The sequence below is a fragment of the Uranotaenia lowii genome, chromosome 3, assembly GCF_029784155.1.
Source record: "Uranotaenia lowii strain MFRU-FL chromosome 3, ASM2978415v1, whole genome shotgun sequence".
Lineage (NCBI taxonomy): Eukaryota > Metazoa > Arthropoda > Insecta > Diptera > Culicidae > Uranotaenia > Uranotaenia lowii.
In genome coordinates this window covers 52666575-52694511 of record NC_073693.1, presented here as the reverse complement: position 1 = coordinate 52694511, position 27937 = coordinate 52666575, and the positions used below count along the sequence as shown (strand labels likewise).

The 27937-nt window shown below is 35.7% G+C and overlaps 2 protein-coding genes across 5 annotated transcripts in view; one reads left to right on the top strand and one right to left on the bottom strand.

Moving 5' to 3' along the window:
- Positions 1-315: 315 nt before the first annotated feature.
- LOC129755277 (zinc finger protein 718-like) lies at positions 316-18565 on the top strand. Its single transcript, XM_055751693.1, has 4 exons — positions 316-667; positions 740-1963; positions 2022-2532; positions 18248-18565. The coding sequence occupies exons 1-4, from the start codon at positions 509-511 to the stop codon at positions 18262-18264; spliced, it is 1911 nt and encodes a 636-aa protein (XP_055607668.1). The 5' UTR covers positions 316-508; the 3' UTR covers positions 18265-18565.
- LOC129755278 (uncharacterized) overlaps positions 8125-27937 on the bottom strand; it is an 84081-nt gene continuing 64268 nt past the window's right edge. Inside the window, exons 4-6 of one of the 4 annotated variants that reach the window (XM_055751694.1) lie at positions 25576-25922; positions 18334-18533; positions 8125-9266 (exon numbers count right to left, since the gene is read on the bottom strand). In XM_055751694.1, the coding sequence (XP_055607669.1) occupies positions 9012-9266; positions 18334-18533; positions 25576-25922 (802 nt within the window). In that variant the 3' untranslated portion in view covers positions 8125-9011. Of the gene's footprint in view, positions 9287-18333; positions 18534-25575; positions 25923-27937 lie in introns of all 4 variants that reach the window. The other 3 variants (XM_055751695.1, XM_055751697.1, XM_055751698.1) reach the window with 3 other exon arrangements.

Genomic DNA, 27937 nt, shown 5'->3' with positions numbered 1-27937 from the left:
TATGTTTCTCTATGATTAAAAAATAGCTCTAAAAATTGTAAAAAAATAAATTCATAATGTGGAATATCTGACACAATTAGTTTCCATGAATATTGCGTATTTTTTGAAGGGTTATCGGCGGAGGAATGAAAATAGGATTTGAAAAACACTCTTCAAATTTCAGAAGCGTTTTTTTCGGTTCGGTGTTTCTGTTTCATTCGACGTAATGAAAGCTCACGCGAGATATTTATTTTTTAATTAAAAGTTACAACTACAACAGTGTTTTTGTTCTCATTGCTTGAAGGTTTTAAGATTGGGAGCCACTGGCCTGAAAAAGGGCTAACTTGGTGCTAATGAATTTGGTCCTCCATTGTTTGTAAACAAACCGATCTCGCAAAATATTTTTCGATTTTTTCTCAGTTTATCGGTTTTTTTCAACGGATTTTTGTGAAATATGTGATTTTCGAAACCAAGGAACACTTTAAGGTATATACTAGAAAGTAATATAATTCACTTTCCAACTGCCCCAATGGCGGTGTACAATTTATCCACCTTTCCGGATGTGTGTCGACTGTGTCTGCAGTCGAAACATCCCGACGAGCTGATATCGATAGACATCGAACGTCCCCAGATGGACCGAGCCAAGTTGGGCGATTTGCTGGAGGAGCTGACTTTCAAGATTCCATCGGTTAGTAGTAGACTGAACAGTTTTATATTCTAGACTAGAGTTCTAAATATAATTATGTATTTGAAATTTTAGAGAGTATCCAGTCTAATGCCGAAGGAAATTTGCTCCATGTGCCTGGAAGTGTTTGAATTTTTCTACAAGTACAAACAGAAGGTATATCACATCCACCAGTTTCTGGTGGCCTTTGTGGACGTTCGGCTGGGAAACAGCAGTCCATTGGTGCAACTTTTCAACGATCGCAACGAGTACTATTCGATGTTATTCAAGGATTTGGACCTATGCAACAAGGACGAGCTGCTGGTAGAGGATATGTTGGCTGAATATCCGCAGTATCTGATTGCCTCACTGGATGTGAGAGTAAAGCAGGAAATCGTAGTCGAAGATGTTGATGGAGATGGGGAAAGTGAAAAGTATGATTTGGAAGTTCTGGAGAAAGAAAACCCGGATGTTTCCTTAGTTGACCATTTACAGATTCAGCTTGAAAATGACACTCGGCATGATGACGACTGTCTAAAAATCATGGCAGAATCAGAAGATCTTGATACGATGGAACAAGAACAGCTCGAGGTTTGTGACTCAGAGTCAAACCAGAGCAGTTTGGATCAAGCGGAAGCTCTGTCGAATGTAAATCAGAATATTCTGTTGGAGTTTGTAGACACTGAAGATACTGAAGACATCTCAACGGAGGTTTCAACAGTTAAAAAACGAACAATCAAGAAACGATTAGAAAAGCCAATAAAGACACTTATCACCAGTAGAAGTAAACACAAAAAACTGGATTCTCTTTCGGAAGGAATCCATTGTAAATACAAAGGCTGTTCGGAGGTTTTTTCTACCAGGGAACAGTACCAAAAACACCAAAAATCCGACGCCCACAAGCAGCATTTATGTCCCATTTGTGGCTTTGCCTTAAAGCACAAACATTCGCTTAAAGTACACATGGCGAGACACGTTGAGAATCCCGAGTTCCGGTGTCAGTTCTGTTCGGCCTCTTTCTACACCAAAACGGAACGCAAAAATCACCAATCGTTGGTGCACAGCATCGGAGCCAATTGTAAGTGCGATCAGTGCGGGCTTCTGTTCAAATCTAAAAAGCTTCTGAACCAACATCAGGAATCGCACGTACTGGAAAGGAACTACACATGTGACACCTGTGATTTTGCCTTCAAAACCCATCAACACCTTCGCAGGCACGTAACATCCGTGCACTTGGAAGTTCGGTATAATTGCGACCTGTGCGAAGCTTCCTACAAGCGAAAGGATAAATTAAAAATGCACATGGAGAAGGCACATAGTGTAAGTCTTCCATTTTATTGTATTTAACGTTTGAAAAAGTATCAATTTCTTATTTCAGATCCAATCCTACTTCATCTGCGACATTTGTGTGCGATCGTTCAAAACAAGTGAAGCATTAACGGAGCACAAAGACCACCACGCCAATCCGAAACCCCTAGAATGTTCAACCTGCCTAATAGCGCACGACAGCAAAGCCGCCTTCGATACCCATGAATGCATAACCTATCGAGAGGATTACATCTGCTGCGATAGGGACTTCCATTTCCATCTGCACTACAACCGACACATGCTGACGGCGCATGGGGTTCGGTGTAATGTGCGGGTTAAACCCAAGGATGGTGTTCTGGTGGGTCAACTTAAACGGGCTTACCCGAGCAGCAAGAGACCGGTGAAACGTTGTGGCCAGTGCGGTAAAAGTTTTCGGACTGCGGTCGCTTGGAGAAAGCACGTTGGATCCGGAGGAAGTTGTACAGGTGCCGGTGAGATGGGAGAGGAAGAACATCTAGAGAACATGGATGACATGGAGAATGAAGGGCAGGATGAATGCTTAGGACAATCCAATGGTGAAGGTGAAGTATAAATGTTTTTAAACTCATTTTACGACTAAGCAAGTGACTTTCATTCTGGATGACATGTCCTTTAAACGTTTAAAAATTCGATGTTTTTTTGTATGATATAAACCGACAAAAAAAAAACTTAGCAGCGCTATTATGACCGAGAACCTTTAAAAAATCGCTTGGAGGAAAAGAGGGTATTTGATGAGCGGTCAGGCTCATACGAGATTCTTCAAGCAATTCGGAAGGTAAAAGGACGAACTCAAACACGCGGTTTTACGAGTACAAGAGAAACTTTATTATAGCTCACGACAGCGATACGTCTGCTCGCGATAGTGGACTAAAATGAACAAAAACGATCATCACGCAGTGTTGCCGATAGCTCTGTCAGTCAGGAAACGATACACACTCAATATGGAATAAGCACAAGTGTGCACATTGCTTCCCAACACCCCTCCCTCAATGGTATCACTTTCAAAAAAGTTCAAGTAACTCACAAAACTTGTTGTGCTTCAGCGGTCCCAACGGTTTCGTAAAGACGTCGGCAACCATATCATCCGTTCGAGAGTACACGATGTCAACGACTCTTCCTTCGACCAGACCTTGGGCGAATCGCTGCTTCGTGTTGATGTGTTTCGTACGACGCCTCGAACGCTCCGTGCGCACGAAAGTAAGAAAACCTTTGTTGTCCTTCTTTATCACGGTTGCTTGCTGTTGTGGTTCGTGGAAATCGGCAAGAAGCTGTCGAAACCAGACAGCCTCCTGACATGCCGCGCTCAGGGCGATATACTTGGCCTCCATCGATAACAGACTAATACTCGCCTGCCGACGACTTGCACATGAAACAACTCTTCATGCGAAACTGAACACAAGTCCGGACGTGGAACGACGGCTGTCGGGGTCGCCCGCCAATCAGCGTTGGAGTAACTGGTTCTGGTTCTCCTCCTGGGCGGAGCCAATAGTCCGCTGTCCTCTTGAGATATCGAAGGATTCTTTTGGCTGCAACCCAATCGCTTTCTTCCAGTGCCGCAAACTTTCGACCTAGTATTGAGGTACAGGCAGAAATGTCCGGCCTACAGACGACGGGTATAGATACAGCAATTCTCTAACTAAACTTCTGTACAAGGTTGAATCTTCAAAGGACTTGTCAGTTTCACTCTCGAAATAGCCGGTATTATTATGGTGTTTGCTTCGGTCTTTACGTGACGCTAGATCATTTACTTGATATAACTTCGCTATCGTACATGGAACACACCGTTCTGCAACTTCACCTCCATGCCAAGGAAATGCTGGACTTATCCGAGACACGTCAATTCAAACGCTTTGCTAAGATCATCACAAAAACTTTCAAAACTTCGTCTTCGTCTTCGGTCGCAATAAGAAGATCGTCCACATAGACTGTAGGATCGTCTTCTTGCTCCCTTGCTTCACAAACATTCATGGGTCACCATTCGATACTTGGAACCCGACTCTTTCCAATACTTCCGTCAGCCGCCGGTTCCAACAGCGCGCTGATTGCCGCAAACCATAAATGCTACGATTTAGTTTGCATACCCAAGCTTCCTTGCCTGGAGAAGCGAATCCGGATAGTTGTTTCGTTTTTATTTCCTCGTTGAGTACTCCATTCAGGTAGGTGGTCTTCACGGCTAATTGAAGTGGTTCATTTTTATTCTCAGTGTATGGCAGTGTAGGCGCTGTTCGGACCGCGGACGTACCTCGGAAAGCTACGTAGACACAGTGGTCGGAAACAATGAGGTTAGAGCGCGAACTTGGGAGGGGGCTTTAATGGAGTAAATAAAAAAAATCTGAAAGCACCTGTGGTTGCCCTCGGTTTTGTTGAAGAGGTACCTCCACTGCTGACGATCCGGAGCCAGCGTCTTGACTAGCTGCCAGCCAAGGTTCTTGTCAACTGTGCGGATTTCAGCGGCTAGACTACGCCGCCACGAGCTTCTGGGCCTGCATCTTCTTCGATGCCCAGCTGGATTCCAGTCAAGCGCCTCTCTGCAAATCTCGTTTTCATCTCTTCGCAGCGTGTGCCCAATCCATCTCCACTTACGTTCCTGAATCTCAATTTTTAGCGCCTTTTGATGACACCGCCGATGAAGTTCCACGGTCGAGATCCAATTGCCAGGCCACCAAGCGCGAATGATGTTCCGCAGGCAGCGATTCACAAAAACTTGCAGTTTTCGCGTCGTCACCGCATATATGCACCAAGTTCCACACCCGTACAACAATACGGATTTGACGTTCGAGTTGAAGATTCGGAATTTAGTTCGTAGAGAGATCTGGCGTGAGCGCCAGATGTTTCGGAGACTCGCAAATGCAAATTGGGCTTTACTGATCCGGGTTTCGATGTCCTTCTTGGTAACCCCCTCAGGTGTAATCTGGCTACCAACATATTGGAAGCACTCCACTTTCTCAGCCTGTTGTCCAGCTACCACGAAATTGGAACGGTTTCTGTGTTGATTTCCATCGACTTGGTCTTTCCGACATTGATTTTGAGGCCTGCTGCCTTGAGCTTTCGGTGAGGTCGTGTTTGCTCTGCATGTCTTGTTGTCTTTGGGCGAGCAAAACAATATCGTCTGCCAGGTCAAGGTCGTTCGGTTGATCCATTGTCGAAAGATTCCACGGCAGTCCTTGGCTTGGTCTACAGTCAATCGATCAGTCAAGATCTCATCCATTACAATGAGAAAAAGCAACGGTGATAAAATACATCCTTGTCTCATTCCAGCAGTTACCGGGATTGGTTCGGACAAGACACCGTCGCGCAAGACTTTGCACGAAAATGCCTCGTACTGTGCTTCGATGAGATGGACTAGTTTCTCTGGGACCCCTCGTCCTCTTAGAGCAGCCCAGATGTTTTTGTGGTTCAGTCGGTCAAATGCTTTTTTTCGGAATCAACGAACACCAGCAGAAGAGAGTCGTTGATTCCAGTATGATTCCAGTATTCGTAGCGTTGTGATGTGGTCCACACATGATCGTCCGGATCGGAATCCAGCTTGTTGCCGTTAGGAGTGTAGCGTCGATTTTCTCCTGGATCCTGTTCAGGATCACTTTGCAGAGTACTTTGAGAGTTGAACAGATCAAAGTTATGCCACGCCAGCTACCGCACTCGGTCAGGTCTCCTTTCTTCGGAACCTTTACAAGGATACCCTGCATCCAGTCGACCGGGAATGTTGCAGTATCGCAAATGTCAGCGAAAAGACGGTGAAACATTTGTGCTGACAAGGCAGGGTCGGCATTGAGCATTTCAGCTGGAATGCAATCGATTCCAGGCATAATCCTGGTCACGGCACCATTTTATGTAAGGGCAGGTCAAGGCTCGCCGTTTGTCCACAGTTCACTAAGGAATCGGCCACAGATTATTGTCCACAGTTCTTAGGATCTAAAAGCTGCTGCACCCAAACGGAGGTGAAAATTTAATGAAAATCACCTTTTTCATTTTCCGGACACTTTGTTGTGTAATAATTCACTCTGGTAAAGTACTTTTCCCTATTACAGACCTTTAAAGCCACTTTTTATAGAGAAAAAATCAGCGTTTTTAGGGAGGTTGAAAAACGGAGTATAACTTCTGCTCTTAATTGCTATCAAGAGAACACTAACTGCCTAAGGAGTGTATCAAAAATTAACTATAAACATATTAACTATAAACATATTAACTATAAACATATTAACTATAAACATAATTCGTGTGTTGGACACTTGGATGCGAGAGAAGGACATCTCGATGAATGAAGTGGCGAAACGTTTCGTCATTCATCCGGCGAGCGTAAAAACTATCATCATCCACAGGTTCAGACATACAAGAAGCAGAAAGTGCCCAAACAAACGGCTGAACAAAAATCACGAGCCGAAACCAGAGCCCGGAAGCTGTATCATCGGATTTTGCAGAAGCCAGATGCATGCATTCTCATGGACGATGAAACTTATGTAAAAGAGGATTCCAGTGCTCTTCCGGGACCACAATTCTACACTGCAGCTATTGGGGAGGATGTGAGTGACCACGAGAAGTCGATTGAGGTGGAAAAATTTGGCCAGAAAGTGCTTGTTGTTGTAAATATGCTAATTATGTGCAACAAAGCAGTCCTAGAATAATTAACCATAATCCTAGAAGGCATGTAGTTATTAAGAAATAAAATATAGTCAGTCAATGTTCAACAGACAAACCAACAAGTTGTTTCAATAATCACTGTTCTGCAACACTTGTGTGGCAGGCAATCTGTTCCTGCGGATTGAAGCCGGCGAGTTTCTTTACAAAAGGAACAATAAATGCCGATATCTACCAAAAGGAGTGTTTGCAGAAAAAGTTGCTGCCACTATATAAGAAACATACGACTCCACCATTGTTCTGACCGGATATGGCGTCAGCCCACTACGCTAAATCCACTCTTAGATGGTTTGAGGATAACGATGTAGATTTCGTTGAGAAAGATATTAAACCACCAAACTGCCCCCAGCTTCGCCCCATAGAACGATATTGGGCTTTCGTCAAGAGAGTTTCCAAGAAGGATGGTAAGGCCAACAGGACCATGGCGGTTTTCAAGAAAAATTGAAATGCTACGGCCAAGAAGTGTGATCAATCAGCTGGACAAAACCTAATGAAACGCGTCAAGTCGAAAGTGCGAGAATGTTACCAATAATTGAATTTTTAATTGTATTTCTTCATAAACTGTAAGAAAAAGCTTTTCAAAACACTTCCGAACTGTTTCTTTGTTTGAATCATCAATAAAATCAATACAATGAAAAAAAAATGTGTTTATAACTTATTTTGCATAAACTCCCAGCAAACATTTTTGTAGGTATATTTCTCAATAAACTTTGCTATACGTTTCATATACATTATTAAATCATCTTATATAACTCGAAAAAACAGCATTTACGTACTAAAGTGGAGGCAATATACATACATATTTTTAACTTCTGGCTTAAGCGATAAGAGTTGAAAAAATTGGACGATATACAACACCTTTTACCGTACATCCTGACAGTATGCGAGAGAGCGCAAGTTTTGCTCTCAATGCATGCAAACCGTTGCCAGCGACAATATTTGCTGCTTCTCTCATTGGCCAGTTTATCCAAATGCTCTCCAATGCTCTCCAAATATCCTCTGATTTTTAGAAATCTGGTTGCACTGCTTATCGTAAAGAGAGCAACAAGGTTGTTTTCTCATTTAAATCCCGCACGCGGGAGACAAATTTGCAAACATGGCGGACTTTTGTCATATACGAGTCGGTAGACTTTAACTAACCATTTTTACGATCATTTACTTGGTTTGGTAGGATTTACGATTCGCATTAACATTGTTAACGAGTTGAGCTGACATTTCTAATGCGATGTTATGTTTGCTGGGCTCCTTATTTGAATAATAGCTACGAAGAAGCTGATCAAGCAATAGTTGGAGTAACTCATGCGAGCACTTTATCCGTTCTCTGTGGTGGGTTCGGAGCATTTTGTATAAAAATTATGTATAAAAGACTTATAAAAACCTTTATTGTCTTCAATTTACATTTTTTTAATTGAAGAGAAATTTTATTTTGAAATATCATTGAGTTATTTAATTAAAAAAAAGCATAAATTCGGATATGTATTCAATTAAAAATATTTGGCTATTTTTGAACATTTTATTCTAATTTGTCGTTGTCGTTTTACGCGTTTCACAAACACAGCGAATATCTCTACATCACTACGCGCATACGCCTCAATTCTCGTTCTTCTGTGTTCGAAGTTATATCAAGAAGGATGTTTGAGTTGGGTTCGTAACACGCTGTTGCGTTCTGAATTAGATTTCAAAATTGTTTAATTTATTGTTTCTTTTGTTTGTATATTTCATTCAAGTTGGTAAATTTTAAATAAAAAATCACGTGGCCTACAAATCCAACGCAAAAATCTCTTTAGATAAACTTCTCTTACATTTTAGCCTGCCAAAATGAAAACTGAACCTTTTCGTTGAAGCTTGAATGCTCTCTAGTACTTCTGTTTTTTTTTTAATTATTCATCAGTACTGTTTCAACTTCCGACTTTCGACCTTCCGAAGTGTGTGTGACAAATGCATGATTGTTTTTTGTTTAAATGTTATAATGCTTGTGATTTTGTTGTTTTCTATGAATGATTTGAATGATGTGATTTAGTAAATCCTAGCCGACTGTTGGCATTAGTTAAATAAATAAATAATTGTATCAATAAGTTATGTCAATAAATAACGATGTGGCAAAGATGGGCAACAACAATGAATGATCGGGATGATTGATGAAGTGATGAATGAATTTTTGAATGAATGATTCGATTTTTTTATCTCGTTTGTTTTCTTTAAGATGAACTAGCTTGCAGAATGTATGGGATTGCAGTTAGTTTGTACATGATTCGATGATGACTACTGAATGAAGCGCGCGATGATGACGATCGATGATGGACTGATGGGTGGATGGATGGGATGACTACGATGAATGAGTGATTCGGGAACCGTCTTGCCTGGGAACGGCAGAAGTACGACCTCTTCAGGCGTATGGCCGCTGCTGATGGTACGCCATCTGGTGGGGATCGTACGGATAGTGGCTGGGACTGTTGGGTACCTGAGAGTACTGGGAATGGACGTTGGAGTAGACTCGATCGTCGGCCCGATCCTGGGCATAGTATCCGGCGTTGTCATCATCGTGCAATCCGTGCAGGGATCGCTTCCAGTAGCCGCCATATTCTCCGTCGCCATGTTCGTCGTAATGATGCTGATGCTGGGCATGCTCGTAGTAGATTACCTGTAGTTCAAATGGACTTCCTTTAGTAGGTTTAGTGCGGCGTGTTCTGGCCGGTGCTGTTCCCCGGATGGGATGTGTAGGGCCGTATTCCGGATTAGGGAAAACATGGGAGGGAATTTTGTGCAGGGTATGTGCAGAACATTGTTATTGCTTTAGTTTTGTATAGGATATTGCCTCACTTCCATACCTTTATAATGTATTATACCCCAAAAAGCCAGGTGAAACCGAAAACTGTTTTTATTGATTATTCTATTAAATTCTCAAATGCCTTGATTTCAATTTATAAGGGTATTTTTAGATCTTTTTCCGGGAATTAATTTTTTTAATTATTAAAAACAATCCCGGGAACTATTTTTCTTAACATGTGAAAATTAAACCTACTTATGATAGGATTTGATCCCTCTTGTTGCGGTTTGGTTTTCTGCTGCACAATTACATTAATAAACTTCTATCTGAAATGAAAAATGTTTGTAGCTCGTTATAAACAACGTTGTGAACAAATTCATATTGTAGAAGTATCGAAATTGTTGAAACTTTCAAAGGTGTCGAAATTATCTAAATTATCAAAATTGGTGGCTCTGAATTTTTGGTAACCCTAATTTTTTTTTTTTGCAAATGATAGAGAATTTGATGTACATCATTTCATCAGAAAATTTTAAGACTGTAAAATCAATTTAGATAAAATTTTTGAAAATTGGACGAAAAATCTGGCAATGTTGCTACATCCTTTTCATGAGAAAAGATTGCTCTGTTTGAGGCGTTATAACTTTGTTTTCGATACCACAACCGGTTTGCCGTCTTCGGCATAGTTGTAGCCAGAGAATTTTCCAGTATGCTCCATGCATATTGGAATTTCATGTGCATCGCGTGAGAACCAAATGTTCAGAAAAAAACAAAGAAAGTGACATTCTCCGGAAAAAATTTCGCGTTTTTCGATGCAAAATTTTAAATCAAAACCAGAGTACCTAAAGCTCATTTTAAACATCAGCAAAAAATCTGTCGTTCGTTTTGACCGCAAAATCAGAAATTTCACAAACATTTGGAATGTACAATAGCAGCTCAAATTTATTGGAAACCCAAGCAACCAAAACCACATACTCACTTAAAAATGGAACTCCGATGTTAGCATTTGGCTGAACTAAGGTTTTAAGGGACTTTCAGGTACTCATATCGCGTAAAAGTTACTCAGAAACTTCTATCGTCTTTTTTAAGGTGAAAATATCGATAACGGAACTTCTAAGCCTTTCAATGCGGCTTCTTACAAGAAGGATCCTTACGTTCTATAAGTACTTTCTAATGAGCCATCAATGAACCTTCACAGTACCTAGTACAGAACCTGTTTGAGACTTTCATGTGAAATATTTCTGTCATGTTTTGCGCTTTGTTAACATTCGAATTATTTACAATGAAATCCAGATTGAAAAATCGTAAGTAAGTCGTAAGTTGGAACAATTATGTTAACAAATTTTCAGTGTTTTTAACATCTTATTCTTTAATGTTCAGACTTTTTACCAACCACCGTGTAGTCGGGCAGCGGATAAAACTGCATGGTTACCATCGAATGCAGGAAAGATCGCAAAACATAAAAACGCCCAGCAGCACCTTCAATCAACACCATTTCGACCACGACCGGTGTTGACCATGCACTTCGATACAAGTATTTCCGATGTGCACCCTGCCGGCTCACAGTGGTCCAAAACCCAGAAAAGCTGGCAGAAAGTCGATTTTTGAAGTGCTCATATTTATCTATCCAAATATTTCATCGTGTTCCGGCATTTTCAGGCTTCATGAAACCATGAAAATGCTAGTCATAAGTTTACCCTTTTAGGAGTTCTCAAAGAAATGCTAAGAAAAGTTTGAATATTTTTTGAAAATTTCGCAAAGATTTGCTTAACCTTCCAAAGCCGTTCGCTAAATATCCGTTTCGGGGAAATATGCGTTGTAATTTGATTTCGTTCTCCTGGCTGTAAATGTTAACCGATTTTGATGATATTATATTCATTGTGTAGGTAATTTATTCTAATTACTCAACATTTCAAAATAAAGTCGATATGTATTACCAGGATTTCAGAAACTGGTTCAGAAAGTTAAAAGTCCGAAAAATCAATTTTATTTTTAAAATACTCATAACTTCTGACAGCTTTTCTGTATTTAATTATTTCATTGATGTTTGAAATTGTCAAGAATCCATCTATCCGACAATGTATAAATATGTTGGAGTCCAATGAAAGTTTTTACCGCTATGACAGATCTTCCGGTAGAAAAAAGTCTTACTTTAAAAAAACGACATCCAGTTTTTGCTTTGCTTAGCTGTATTTCATTTCTCAATGAACCGATTTTAAAAACTCAAATTTTAGTTTTTTGGCGTTAATTTGATCATTATTTTCATAGAACATACTTGGTCTGTCAAAACTACCAGTTCATCAGTATATTGGAATGATGATAAAGATGTTTGAAATGTGCGCTTCGGGTCATATTGACCCGAACGGCTTTGGAGGGTTAAATTGAAAAACGAATAGGTATTCAAATCGCGAATATATTTTGCTTTGCAATAATTTTTATTTTTTTAAACATATTTTACACCTTATCTAATCAAAATTTGTGTTAAAATTTGTTGAAATTTTTTATATGGAATCTAGTTGCAAAAAACGATAAATATTTTGAATTTTATAACTTCAACTACAGATTAAAAAAAAACTCCACATAACTCCACTCTAATTTTGCGTTGGATAGATTCCCACATTTCTCGACTACAGAATATTTGCAAATTAGGCTGCCTTTTTTGCCATTTTTGGAGAACGACGTCAAAGAGTAACCACTTTTTTCTTCAAATTTGACTTCTAACCAATAACGTTCCGGATCACGAACTGAATTGATATTTGATTGGATCTCTAGGTTGATTTTTCTTAAAAATACATTCATAAAATATCCTTTTCATATTTTGAAGCATATCAGTATGAATTTCTGTGTTATTTTTTCAATTAGGAATAACTCCCAAAACATAATTAAATTACGGTTTCCCAAATATCTCTTCTTAAATATTTCTCAAATCATAGATGCTGTTCAAAATTTATGAGAACCAATTGAAACTTGAAAAGTAGCTAGTAACTTTTACGGTACCTATTATTATAAAAATATGAAATATGAAATAAAATAAAAAATAAAAATTAAAAGTTAAATAAAAAAATAAGAAAAACTACGATTTGTTTTTCTTTTTTAAAATGTAAATTTAGTGTTTGGTGTTAAAACAACTATTGATATAATAAATGATTATTAAAGAAAAAAACTTACATACCTTGTTTTAAGAATTTTGATCAGTAGTGGCGAAAATGTTAAATAATTCTCATCCATCATAAAAATTCAAAAATTCACGTTAATTACTGGAAAATTAGAAAAGTTATCAACACCAGAGCGTTATCATGTCAATCTGTTTTGATTTAATTTCATATGTATTGTAATTTTGAGATAATTTTAGATATAATGAACCTTTCTAATATGTGAGAGGTTTTACAGCAATCTGATGGAAAATTTTAATACAAGAATTCACTTACTGAGCTATTAATTGTTTTAAAAATTCTTACAAAATAACAAAAAAAGAAAAAGAAATTTCAAATAAAATATGAAAATAATATGTTATGTGAAATTATGATTATTGAATAACTTTAAATGGTTTGAGCAAAAAATGTTGAAAACAGACTTTTTGCCAGCTTTTTTGAGAATTGGACCACTGTGCGGCTGATTATCGTTTCGGGCATCACCTATCGAATTGATGAATTGATTGAATGAATTCACATGGCTGCCCCCCGGTCAAAACCAGTGAAGAAGATCCTTGGCCCATTTCGTTCATTGAATTTAACGTGTGTGAAGAAAATAGAAAATTGGTTAGTTTGAATAAATTTTTTAAAGTGAATTATTTTGTTATTATTTACTAGCTGACCCGGTGTGCTTTGCTACACCTTCCAAAAATTAATGTAATTTTGGAGAATTTTTCAATATTTTGATTTATTTGGTCATCATTTAAAATAACATTATTCAGATTCAATCATTTTAAAATGAGTGTGAAATTGTTGTACAAAACTGAATTTTTCTAATTTTCTAGAACGATATTTTTTATTTTCAAAACCTGATCCAAAAATTATTCTTTAATCGTTATTTTAAATTTCTAGAGCTATGCACAAAAACTCACTACCTTCCCCCTACTAAAAAAAAGATCCTAAATCATTGAAGTAATATTTTTCGTATGTATTTATGCTCTCACGGTGAATAAATTCTCGGGTTGTTACATAAACTTCGTATGTGTGCCCCCTTGCTGACCATCTCCTGGAAGAAAAGAGGGGTCTCTTTGGCAAATTTGCTTACACTTTCTTGATTAATTTTCAAGACATACAACATTATATGTATGCATGGCCGTAGAAAAGAGGGGGGAGGGGGGTTTGGTTTAAGCCCCTCCCATGAGGGTCCAGGAAAAACAAGCAAGGTGTTATACTTAACACTCGAAAATTTAAATTCTTAACCAAATTTTGATGATTGTGTAAGGTTATTCAAGATTACTCAGAACTGATGTAAAAACTTCGAAAACTAATCCCAGGTTTAGAATTTTGCTACACAATTAAAAAATTTTCTTCACAATTCAGAATTTTATCCATAATTTTTGAAACTCATATGCATTAAAATAATTATTTCCCGAATATGAAAAAAAAACACAATATTAAGGTTATGATCATTTAGAATCCGGGCAGTTACAATCGCCTGCATTGAAAAAAAAAAAAAGAATCTTTTGGTCGAAAAACGTGAGCATTCTAGTGAGTGTCCTTATGCTTCTATCTATTTGAGCCCAAAAAAATCAGAAAAAAATCAACAGTTCATGTGTTTTTTTTCACCATGTCTTATTTTATCGTTAATTTCTCAATAAAAAGGTAAACTTAGACATCTGAAAAAATAGGCAAGGCAGACTTTTTCATTACCAACATAACGCTGCCAAAATTTTGGATATTCGAACTCTAGGAATGCTGGTTATCAACGAAATAAAGTGCCCGGACTCTAAATGATCGTAGCTTTAGAAATCATCCTGAGATCCGAAGTTCTTAAATTTTATTATTTAGCAGAATTCAAAATTTCAAAATGGCGATCAAGAATTAAAAACAGAAATTAAGATTCATCATTGAAAAATCATCATTTGATTCAGATAATTAATAAAAAAAATAAATACCTAAAGAATTCAGATTGCAACCCAAGACATCGAACAAAAAATACCAGCTTGATGATTGAAGATTCTGAAACAAATTTAAATTCTTGGCTCAAATAGAAATGGTTTTTTTTCATTTCAGATCGTTTTGAAACTCGGAAATAGATCCAAAATTCAAATTTCATAATTATTACTATCTGGATAATTTTAACTCATTTATAAGCTTTATCTGAATCTTGAATATTAATGCTGTATTTGAATTCTAAACCTTAATTCACATTCTACTATTCATACTATTTCGTTGAGGAATTCAAATTGCAGGAGATCGCAGACTTATAATTTTGTTTGTTATTTAAATTTCAAAATTTCAAATTTGTAACGAAAGTCAGTTAATTTTATTTTAGAAAAAAAAAACATCCAAAGGATTGTATTTAAGGAACTTATTTTTACGAAAATTATTTGCGGATTTAAAAATATGTAATCGTATAAAAACTTATTATTTGTTAAAATCAAATAAGTTAAATTGACCATATTTTAGAACAAATTAATTTAAAGATTTTAACCATCGATAAAAGTAAGTTCTCTAACTTGCTGCTGAAGGATTTTTTATACAAATCTAGTTTACCATTTTACAGATTTTCGGATATTTTCAATATTTTCTATATTTTCTAGTTGTATTACAATACAACTTTTAATGTAAAATAACTTAAAAATGGTTAAGTCAAAAGATTTTTTTTTAATTCGGGCATTATCATAAAAACTATTTTCTAGCTCAAATATCCTTCTTTCCCTAATTTGGTTCCATTTGATTAGTGTTCAAGTCATACAAATCGAAATACATAATTAGAAGCCCGTTCCGCTTCTTATCCTCTCGCTGAAAAACAGGAAGGGTCTAAAATCGTTGTTTAATTTGCTAGATAAGTTCTCGAATTGTATGAGAGACCTCTTCTCCTCTTCCTTTTTATCTCACTGGAATGAAGGGAGGGTACCAAAACATCATAGAATAGTTTTCGAGTTTTGTAAAAAAATGTATGTGAGCCCTCCTTGGTACTTCGTATTTGTATGTATGTATGTATGTATGAAAACCCACCAGTGGCTGTTAGGTCTTTCGACCCGAGTCGGTACGGGAAGTCTCAATCGCACATTAAAATATTGTTCATGCTTAACTCATCAACAATAATTGCAGCACTACCAAGGGGTCCGTTACCACTGGTTTGGGGCAGGTTTGACTCACCGAGCTCACTTCCAACTGTTCGAAACATATAAAGAATCCTGAAAAGGTACCGAAGTATCCTCCTCATGATTCTAAATATGCCGAGATACTCCGGCTGGCTTGAACCCACAATCCATTGTATATCAGCTTTCCGATCGTTTGATGCCCTGCCCAACCCCCCAAAGATCCCCAATAATAGAGTTAAGCTACTTTGAACATTCTATCAATAAATAATTATGCATTTTTATTCATATTACCTTGAAACCATTTTAAACAATAAAAATGGAATAAAATGTATAACAATTTGATACTTAGCTGAATTTTCTGGATCTTGATTAAGGCCGCATTTTTTTTTTAAGTTTTTCCATATAATTTTAATCACAGTAACCATAGTACAACTTCAAGCACCTTTTCACCATGTGGATATTGAAAATCGCCCAACGAACAGTACATATACAGTATAGCAATTTTTATAGAATGCTGCTCATCGAGTCGACATTTCTGTTATCAATTCCTAGCCATTACTATATCAATACCATGATCACAAATCCAAAAACCTTACAGGTTTTGATCAACTGGTTCAACTAATAAATCTTAGAACTTATCAATATCCTGTGTTTAGACACGCACACAAACACAAACCATGTAAAAAAAACACACGCATTGTGAAAATCATAATCTTTAAATATATGAACTCATCATATGAACTCATCGTCCAACTTATATTTCCCCTAGATTTTAAAACCACTCCCCACTAGCGCTGGAACTTGCATTTTGTCTCTTTTTCACCATGTTTCCTTCTGTCTCTTTCTGTCTTCCTTCTGTCAGGCAATTTCTGAAAAACAAGAGAAAGTTTTCCCTTATTTATCACTGTTTAAAACCAAAACTAGCTGGATCCACGATTCCGAACGACTGAGATTCCTTTTTTTTCACAATTGCCGAACGTGCATATTCTTCTCAGATCTACATAAAGGCAAGTAAAAAATTTCACTGCCCTGTTGAACTTATGAAACTTAGACATGAAAATCGAGAAAAAATAAATTTTGTGGAATCACGAAGCAAAACGCGACCGCGGAACAAATTGCAACCGCACTCGAGCAAGGCCAACTTAGATCTCCCCCCTCCTTGGTACTTCGTATTTCTCCATTAATTCTTAATCGCCTTAGAAAAATTCACGTACCAAAATGTCTTTCCATGTCAAATGTGGTTCCATTTACCTAGTGTTAGAGTAACACAAAAAATATGTATTACAGTGCTCCTCCTCGTTAACTTTCTGCCAACGTACCAATGTATAGATAGAGGGGTCTGAAATAATCATAGAAACATTTCTCTTATTCAAATAACCTCCCTCATCAAATTTGGTTCCATTTGCTTGATTGGTTCTCGAGTTGTGACAAAATTTTCATTGGAGATCCCCTCCGCCTTTCCTACCTCCCCAGTAAAAAAAAGGAAAGGGGGGGGGGGGGTGGTTGTAAAATTATCATAAAAACATTTTCCGTACCCAAGTAACTTTCCATACCAAATTTGTTTCCATTTACTCGGTAAATGTTCGAGTTACGCAAAAAAGTAGGAATTTCCACCGTCTTTCTATTTCTCCACTAGAATGAAAGAGGGGTACCAAACCATCATAGAAACAATCCTCATCCTCAGTTTCCTTCCATGCCAAATTTGGTTCCGTTTGCTTGATTGGTTTTTGAATTTTGCGAAACATTGCAAGAGACCTCCCATCAGGATTTTTTTTAACATTCCCTTAGAGGCTGAATAGCATTCTCTTCAGCCACCTCAACGAACTTCAAAGTAGCTTTAAGAACTTAAATTTTGAGCTGATTAGCATTCTCTTCAGACAGAAACAAGAGCTCTTTAAGCTTCTGTGAACCCTTTCAAACGGAATTCTGGTTGCTTGGGGATGTACTTAAAATTGTCCAAAACTATTTCTTAAATAATTAAAAACGGAAGAATTATGTTATTCATTATTGTATTTGGTGTTCTTTCCATATCGACAATATTTGCGTGAAATTTATACAGACTTCCGACCCTTGGTAGATCTTCTCAAGAATTGTCAGTTGTACAAGAAGCTTGAAAGAGGTGTTGGTGGTGTATTAAGTGTATGAGAAACTGCCGTCACTTTGGTGTAAGGTTGTATTACGATGTCGACTTTAAGGCGAGCTCAAGAAGTCTAACTTTTTTTTATTGTTGGTTTTAGAATATATTTTACGAGGATGGACCAATAAGCTGTTAAAACAACTGTAAACGAGTTGTCAAAAGTAGACGTTGTGACAAAAATTGTTGGTTACAATGAATTGGTGGAAAATTCCAGCATTAAAGTGGTCATTCAAACATCATCGAAGGATTAAGATAATTTTCCAAATTAGTGAAAGTTTGCTTTACTGTATTATGTCTTGTTTTTGTCCCGATTTTACGGTATTAAAGTTTCAATAATAACAGCGCTCCACAGAAAATCTATAATATTAGCACGTTTTACTTCGTAGCTTTTACTTCGATCAAGCATAATGCATAGTGTCATTATTTTTTTGGCATTAAAATCGTAACGTTTTGCATCTAAACTCTACCCAACCCCAACAGTTTGGCGATATATGTAACAACAGAAACGAAAGCAATAACAACCACATACGGCCCGGTGCTGCCGGGCCGGCATCCGTGGACGGTACCTTTTGCGGCGACGGCGACTTCTTCAGGTCGATCCAGAACCGGGCGATGTTGATCAGCATGCCGATGAACGCGATCGCGAAGAACTTCAGCTGGAGGTGGAAGGACAGCACCTTGAGGAGCAGCTCGATCTTTGATTTCAACACGGCACCAAGGATGAACAGCTTCATGTAAGTCTTCTTCTTCTTACCCTTTCGTTTGCCTGCGGTTTTTTTCGTTAGTGTGTGTGTGTATTTGCGTGTAGAAAAACGATTTTTTTCAAAATAGTGATAAGAAAGATGAAAAGATATTTTATTAGGTTTTTCTTTTATTTAAAAGTGTGTTATATGTCAATGGTTAGACAAGCCAATCGGTTAACAGGAACTGGTTCAAATCTACGATGGACTCGGATTGTGATTTGTCGTTGGAGTATTTACTACTGTGGATTTGTTAATCGTGAAGCATAACATAAGCGTTATTAGTAAAGCACTACTACAGTTAGGGTTTTTTATATTATTCTACTCTACAGGGTCAGTCATTCTTCGCTAACAATCTACTGGGTTTTAGTAAAAGTAAAACATTGATGCAGATGGATGATTCTAGGATGATGGATGAAGATCAAACTAAATGTTTTCTAAGGTATGAACACATCTTACCAAATGTATTTCATAATCTATGATTGTATGAAGGTATGAAGGCTACGACGATCTATATGTTGGATGAAATGTGATTCTTAATGATCGATATTTAAATCACGCACACTTAAAACATAATTGGCATGCAAAAAAAAGTGTTTGTCAAACAACACACACAAACACAAACATCTACATATTGAGGAGAAAATTTAGCTAGAATACTAACTTGATGCTTTCGATAAATACTCAATTAATCGAGTTCATTAGTACAAAATAAACTTAACACACGATGAAATCTAAGCTGAGAAAACGCCTAAATTCGGCATTCTATACATAAGATACGATTGCGTTTGACCAAATTCTAAAGATTTTGTGTTCGAAACAAAATTTTTGATTTTTGGATTTCAAATATTAATGGCAAAAACTGAGAAAGATCGCAGTACTTTTAAAATGAAACCAAATCAAAAAAAGCATCTTTGTCATTTTCTAGGTAAATTTATCCTCTTGGACAAATAACTCAAATAAAAGCATCTCAAGCAGGTGTTTCAAGCTTGAAGGTGACCGTTTTTGTGTGGATTTTTTTTCATACCTTATGTTAAAGTTTTGAGAATAACCTAGAGATGGAAATGGTTGTATGTGAAAAATAAAAAAAAAAAACCCGGTTTGAGTAAGGCATTTAAAAAATTATTAAATTTGGAATGTGCACAAACTTCTTTTTTGTCCAAAATTTCCAAATTCTTAAACTGGTACTCTGATACAGGTTCAAATATTTGTTTCTAAAATTTTAAATCTCCAAATCTGAGTTCTGAATTCTTATGCGAAAATTGTTATTTCAAAATGCTTTGAGATAAAGTTTATTTTGCTAAGGTAAATTAAATTGGATTTTTTAATTTCCATCCAACTTTATCGAACTAATGCAAAATAATGGGATGCATTAATCAATTGCTCAAAATCATGGTTCATGGATTTTTTTATTTCAAATTTTCTAGCAATATTTTTTATGGAAAAAAAAAGTTTCAATCTTAAGTATAAATACCGTACTTCTATTTCACGTACAAAATTCGCTGTTCATACAGATAATAAATCCGAACTTATTTTTGATTCATATTTAGAAATAAAAAAGGATAACAAAAATATTGTAAAAAGTAAAAAAAAAACCTAAAACAAATTAAAACTAATTTAAGTTTTAAAAATGAAAAAAGTAAAAAAATAGAAATCAGAACTGAAAACTTGAAAAAAACTACATAAATAATTAAAATCCTCAACCAAATTAAAAAAAAACACAATAAAAACTACAAAAAACCAAAGCAACAGAAATATTTAAAAAAAAAATAAAAAGAACAAAAAAAAAAAATAAAAATAAAAAAAAAAAATTAAAAAAAAAAATTAAAAATAATAAAAAAAAAAAAAAAATTAAAAAAAAATTAAAAAAAATTCACGAAAAAAATAAAAAAACAAAAAAAAATTAAAAAAATAGAAAAAAAATGCAAAAAAATTAAAAAACAAGAAAAAAAAAACAAAAAAAAAAATAGAAAAAACAAAAAAAAATTAAAAAAAAAGAACAGAAAAAGTTAAAAAAATAAAAAAAATTGAAAAAAATTCTAAAAAAAATTAAAAAATAAAAAAATTTGAAAAAAATAAAAAAAATTGAAAAAAAATAAAAAAAAATAAAAAAAATTGAAAAAAAAATAAAAAATCTATTTATATAAAAAAAAGAAAAAAAAACTAAAAAATAAAAAAAAATAGTTTTTTAAATGAATTAAAAATAAAAAAGAATAAAAACAATTAATTAAAATAAAATAAAAGAATATGAAAAAAATTAACAAAATTAATAAAAAAATGGAAACAAATAACAAAAAAAAATATATAAAAAAATTGAAAAAAATGAACAAAAATTAAAAAAAAAAGAAAATATAAAAAATTAAATCAAAATTAAAATACATAACAAAAAATTACAACAAAATTAAAAAAAAAAACAAAAAAGGAAAAAACCTTGAATAATGAGAAAAAAAACACAACAATGAAAACCAAAAGAATGGAAAAATTCAATGAATTCTGAACAAATTAAATAAAAACGACTAGTCGAAATACAAAACAGAAGAATACAAAAAAAAAAATGAAAAAAGGCACAAAAAAACTAAAGTTGAAAAAAAAAACGGAAAGTATAGAATTAAAAATTATGCTGAGAGTACAGCAAATAGCAGTCAACTAGTAAAATAGTATTGAGAAACAAAAAATAAAAAATAAAATAAGAGAAAAAAATCAAAAACTTATTTTTAAAAACACAAAAATATTAAAAATTAACAAAAAATAGTAACTACATAATTAGCACGAAGTGCGAACATTTTAAATTATGATCACAAATTAAAAAAAATATTAGCAATTGAACATAGGTATTTTGAACGAAAAGGGAAAACAATAAAAAATAGATAAAAAATGAACAAAAAATTGAAAATCTTAGAGAGAGGAACAATTAAGGCTGGAAAAAATATCAAATTCTTTTCTTGTAACCCATCCCCCCCCTCTATTTGATTTTTCCAAAAAATCCGATGGGGGGAATAAATATAGTTTAACCCTTTAATGCATGACTTTTTTTAAATGAGAATATCAGCTATTGATTCATTGAAATAATAACATTTTAATTCGAATAACACAACACAACAGGTTTGAAGTCGTTGTTTTGAGTATTATAAAAGTTATAGCCAATCAAAGTTGAAAAATATTTTTTGAAATTCTTAATTAATTACAATACGATTTTACCAATTTCTTCCAAACCTTGATAATTAGGTGCAGGAAGGTGTTTCTGATTGATTAACATTAAAAAATTTGTTAGAACTTGCAATTCTGAAGAAATAACAACGACTTTCCAAAAACTACTTTTTTCAAAAAAATAAATAAATTTGATTTTTGCAATTTTTTCACATACTTTGTTCGATATCTCACACATACGTTAGAATATCGCAATAAAAATACCATGGACTACTTTCTTTTAATCTTTAGAATATTTTTTGTGAATACATCACTCAAAAATTTCCACGCGTTTTCGAGATATTTGGATTTCGATTAGTGTTGTTTTAAAACAACACTATGCATTAAAGGGTTAAGGTATTTTTATTGAAAAATTTGGTTAATTCTCCGAACATTAAAACTGTTGAAAGAGCGAAAGTCAAACTGTAGGAGATCGGATTTGTATCCCCTTTTCTATTCGGAATTTTTTCAACCATCGATTTTTCGATGTTGTGCAATGTAGATTGTATGCAGGTTTGTTGCAAGCAAGCTTTTGTCCAATTTATATCAATTTATTGAATATTTGGATTTATTTTTAATTATCCCCCTCCCGTGATGTTTCAACTCCAAGTAACAAAAGAAGGATTTAAAAATTTTTCCGACCTAATTCGTTTTTGCTTGAAAAAATTGTATAATATTTGATTTTTTCAAGCAAAAATGAATTTCGAGATTTGTTTTGCCAAAATCGACATTCGTATGAAGGAAATGTAACCAAATTGTAAATATTCCGAAAGATCCAAAATTCCCATTTTTTTTACCATTTTCGGAATGAATAAACCAAGAAAAAAGAGATAAATCACATGACTGCTTTTTGCTAGTTGCGAAGTTTCAAAGATGATAATATTCGAATAGCGAAAAACTTTTTCTTGCAGCTAAATCCATAGTTTTGAATTATATTTTGTTGATTTTGAGTAAGATTTTACAATAAATATCATATCACCCAAAAACCAAATCGAGACATTTGTTTTTCGAATTTAACCCTCTAGTGAAATGATTAAAAATATGATAATCTATCAATTCTTGTTTCTGAAAACTGTTTGACTAGCAGTTTCCAAAAGTAACAGCTAGGAGAAACTTTTAAACATGAGAAAACTGTAAATAGATCTATTTTATGAAAAATGATCAATTTGAAAAATAGCCTCAGAAATCCTTAGTCAAAGTATTTTTTTTTTTTCTAAAATAGAGGATTGACGGTTAGTTCAAAGAGTTACCACCATTCTGGATTGGTTTTTTGAGAACAAAAATATCCTAAGTTAGGAAGGAGAGATGAAACATAAATTGGGAAAGTACGGCAACAGTTCGAAAAATATGCACAATATTTACTTTCCAGAAAAGTTAAAATATCTCAGTTTTTTGTGGGTCAATTTTAACTAGAACTACATAAAAATATAGCTCTGAATCAGTGTTAATATGTTTCAAAATTTAGGAAAATGATCTAAAAACTACAACCGAAAAAGTACTGAAAGTCAAGTTCCTTAGCCCCTGTGCTTATGCAATTATTGAAAAAATTGGAAAAAAAATTGTTTTTTCCCATCTATGAAGTTTTTGTTGAACAAGAGTTGTTTCTAATGATAAAACTAAGCCTCTGTTAATTTTACAGAAAAAAAAACCAAATTTGAACTCTAAAGGGTTAAGACTAGATTTTTTTCTTTTTAATCTTTACAAAACTTCAAGAATCAAGAATGTAAACTGTAACCCAGATTCTTTGGCGAAATTCGCTTATACGCCTGTGAAATCATAAATTCTTCTAGGATTTCGACCACCTTTCTTAACTACCCACTATTCGATTCTTTGAACTTTAAGTTAAGTTCCTCATTACGATGGTTCAAAACGGAGTTCTAACTGCGAACTCAAAACTAATCCAATTTGTGCCATTTTTGCCGAACTGCATTTTGCGTAGCTACGAATAAAGGCATAAAAAGGTCAAAATGGAATTCGATTGTCGAACTTAGTTTTGAGTTTGAGTGAGAACTTAGTTTTGCGACTGCCCAGTCAAACTCATCGATCGATCTAATGAACTAAAATTTGAATCCTCTTTGTGTATGTTGAACTGAAAGGACTAAGCGAGTTCGGCTGCCGAATTGCATTTTGAGTAGCTACGAATAAAGGCATGAAAAAATCGTAATTGAGTCCGGCTGTCGAATTTAGTTTTGAGTTCGAGTCAGAATTTAGTTTTGCGATTGCTCAGTGGAACTCAAAGTTGAGGGCTGCCACTGAAGTGCTGTTTTGAACCAAAACAACTTAATTTTGAGTTTGAAAAAAGGAGCGTGTAGTTGAAAAGCATCTTGAATATACACCGATTGAGAAACTTATGATTTTTTTTTTCAAATTGAGGACTCAAATTTTATCATCACATTTTAATTACATTAACTTATTTCATTCATTTTATTCCTAGTTTGATTTATTTATTCATTTTTTTACCGAAATAGGATGATCTTGTTGTGATCAAAATTCCCCAATTTCAATGTCATTTTCAATGCCATTTCTAAGAACTAAGTACTCATAATCTAGAAACTGGAATTCAGAACCCAGAACTCAGAAATAGGATCTCATAACTTAGAACACAGACCTTATTAGAACCTAAAGACCTAAGTAACAAATTAGAGGCAAATCTACCAAGCAAGCCTCTCTAATAAATTAAATTAAATTAAATTAAAAGTAACAAATATTATAAAATTTCAATTCTCAATTCATAACTCTGAACTCAGATCTTAAATTAAGGATAAAGAATTCAGAACTTATAGCTGAGAACTTAAAACTCAGAGACAGAAATAATATCTCATAATTTATAACATTAAACATGGATTTAGAACCGGGAACTGGAAAGACAAAATAAAAAATAAACAACAACTCAACGAATGTAAATTTTCGCTTTTCCATCACACTTAGAATGATCTCTGTTTACAGGTGGGAAATGTGGGTGGGTGGGGGTCGGCTATAGGTACAACACTTAACTATTCTAACTACGGTTTTTTTTTTTTCTAACATGACTAGGTTGTAAAATGACACTAAGTTGTAAATAATTGTAAACTGAGAAGCAATTTCTTGTTTTTGGCTTTGGTTTACTGTCGATTAGTCTGTTACCGAGCAGCGTGGTCTATGACGCGTATGTAAAAATGGCTGTAAGAAATAAATGATTAATGGATTCAGAGGGTTGACTACTGAGAAGAATAGAAACTGGGAATGGGCGATGATAATCTATCGAAATGTTCTAGTTTGAGAGGGCATTCTAAGATGATAGAGGTGTTCATCGAAGTGGAGATGAATTGAACCTCCTGGAAACCCTACGGGTTTATAATGAGGGTATAGGTCGTAAGAGAGAATTTTACACAATAATATAGAATGGGGATGCGCTCTTCTTGTTTGTTTTTTTAGAGAAGCGCTGAATTTTTTGAAAAACACCAAAAAGAAATTTTCGCCATTGACGGCAGCGTAGAAGAATTTGGTACGTTTGCTGAAAAGGATAATGTTTTTTTACATGAAAAATCTTACATGTTTTGGGAAGTCGTGGTAGATTTGGAAACTACAACATGTAACCGAAAGTTCTGTGGAAAAATTGTACAAATCTGTAAAAGAATAGAACAAGATTTGGGTGGGGTTTCTTGAAATTCCACCACGAAAAAAGTATTGTTGTGGGCCCAGTTGGAAAAATAGTTTTCTGGTCGGGGGGGTCAAAAGAATCACAACAAATCGTACTGCGCCGTTTGATCCTCTGTTTAGCCCCGGCGCGGCCAGTTTCGTGCTCTTCCTCATCGTCTTCCTCCTCGTCCGTTTCTTCGACATCAACAAGCGCTCTCGCTTCTTCTTCTTCTCCTACGCCATCTTCGCTTTTGTTGGACCCACCTCCACCGTCCTCCTCCTCTTCACCACTTTTGTTATCAGATTCAGTACTCTGGTCACCCTCTCGCTTGCCTCTACCAATTGCTTTTTCCGGCCCGGCGCCAAATCCGTAATCCACCAAACCATCCTCCACTGCGGAGACATCGTCATCGAAATCCCGCTCCGAACGTGCAACACTCGCTTGCTGTTGTTGATTTCCATCGACCATGGTGGCATTCGCTTCCGGTTCCCGCTCGAAGTTCATACCTAGCAGTTTCTGGATGTGCACTATCTGGCCCAGGTCCGTCTTGCCGTTCGCGGTTTTCTTGAGCTGCTGCAGCATCGCCGATTTGCTGTCCGATGAAACGTAGCTGCGGGGAGAAAAAAAGAAATAAATTTAGAATCTTAAAACGGGCGTTTTCGTGTTCGTCTTCATGGAAAATTTGATGTTTTTAACATTTTTTTTTTTTTTTTTTTTTTTTTTTAATTAACGTTTATTAGGCATTTAACTTAAATATAAAGTAATAATTTGCCGAGGGTCACTTAATTAAATTATATGTGGAAAGGGGATATGGGAGGAAATAGGAAGTGGTGGATATGAGGAAGAGAGGATATTAGGATTTCTCTGGTGGCCGCACTTGCTGCATACTGCGCGTCACGATTGATCGGGTAGAGTGTGATACCATTTCTTCACGAACAACTTCTTTTGCCGAAGTTGCAGGAAGAGAGGATGGAAGAGGGGTCCTTTTTCGAGGCGGTGAATCTGAACCCAAACTAATGACATCAGTCTGGGAGGATTGTTGCGGTGCTGTTTGAGTGTGTGGTTTTTCTAGCGTTCTTTTTTGGTTCTGGCTCGTCTGTTGGTTTGATTCTTCTTTTGTTTTATCTTGTGGCTGATGTGTTGTACTCTGTTGTTTCTGGTTGGCTTTAACTGCGTTCGCGTAGCTGGTTGTGCTGCTGCTCGTGGTTATCATTCGTCGGGCCTCGTTGATCGGGATATTTTTGTCGGTGCTGAGTTTTTGTGCTGCTGATTCTGCTGTCCAAATGGGGCACTTTCTATCCAAAGGGGAATGACCTGTTGTTTTGCAGTTTCCACAAAAGGGTTCGGCTTGGCAATCGGCACTATCATGACTTCGGGAGCAATTTTTGCAAGCCAACAGATTTTTGCAACGGCTTTTAGGGTGACCGTATTGCAAACATTGTCGGCATAATAGAGGCTGCGAATAATATATGCGGGTGCGAACACGAAGGAGTCCGAAATGGATAAATTCCGGGATTATAGTGCTGTTGATTGTTAAAATCAACGTTGATGTTCCTATGATCCCTGCGTTGGTTTTTTTGGTTATGCGGCGGACGTCGATGATTTTTTGAGAGGATAATTCTTCTAGCAGTATTTTATCTTCCATTCCATCCACTTCTCGGCAGGTGACCACTAATTTCCGTTGATTTAGGCTTGGATGACGACCTATCATAATCGGTGTACCATCTAATAAGGTAGTTAACGTTGTCAGCTGTCTTCCTTGGTTTTTGTTCCTGATCTTAAGCACGTACCAATTCCGGGACTTTTCGTAAAAGGCTCCTTCAATTTTACCCGCAAAATTCTCGATGGAACGTCCAATCAAGAACGGGTTTTTAGGCAATTGTTTTCCTTTAGCACCTTGAAGCGTTAAATAGTATAACCGACCGTGTAAACTTTGGGCATCCATCCATTCCGGAATGGTCCGGTTTGGATGGTCACCCGGTGATGGGCTCATCACCACGCGCTCTACAACACTTTATCAATAGAAAGAAATTACTGCCTTTTGATCGAGGATCGAGAGTTAAAAACATCCGACTCCGACGAAGGCTAGAAGCAAAACTCGACTGTTTTTAACATTTTACTTCAGCCAATTTACCTCACTAATCTTATCATATTTTTCCATTCTGAACTTAGAAATCCGAAATTTATATTGACATAAAACATTAAACTGCTGGGAGCACGTACAAAATTTCAAAAATCTGTGACATCTGTGAATATTCCTAAAATTCTGTGTTTGTTTGCTAAAAATTCTGTAAAATTACAGATTTTTCTGTGATTTCGGCAACTTTGCTTATGAGGATGACGACCGTCCGGATTGCAACCCTGCTCTAGATAGTTCTAGCGGGTAAGTAAGTATCCTCATATCATGAACAAAATTACTGCCCGATCAGGAGAGCATATTAAAATAATAACTCAAACGTATCTCACCAAGATATTTACATATGATTCAGTTATAATTAAGTACTCTAAATTTTCGATTTTAAGTTTCTTCGATCTGAATTATATCTTATTCTGATTGACAGACTTGAATGGGGTTGAGCTCATTGTCAATGATAAAGATTTTTTTCGGATTGTTCTAAAATAAAA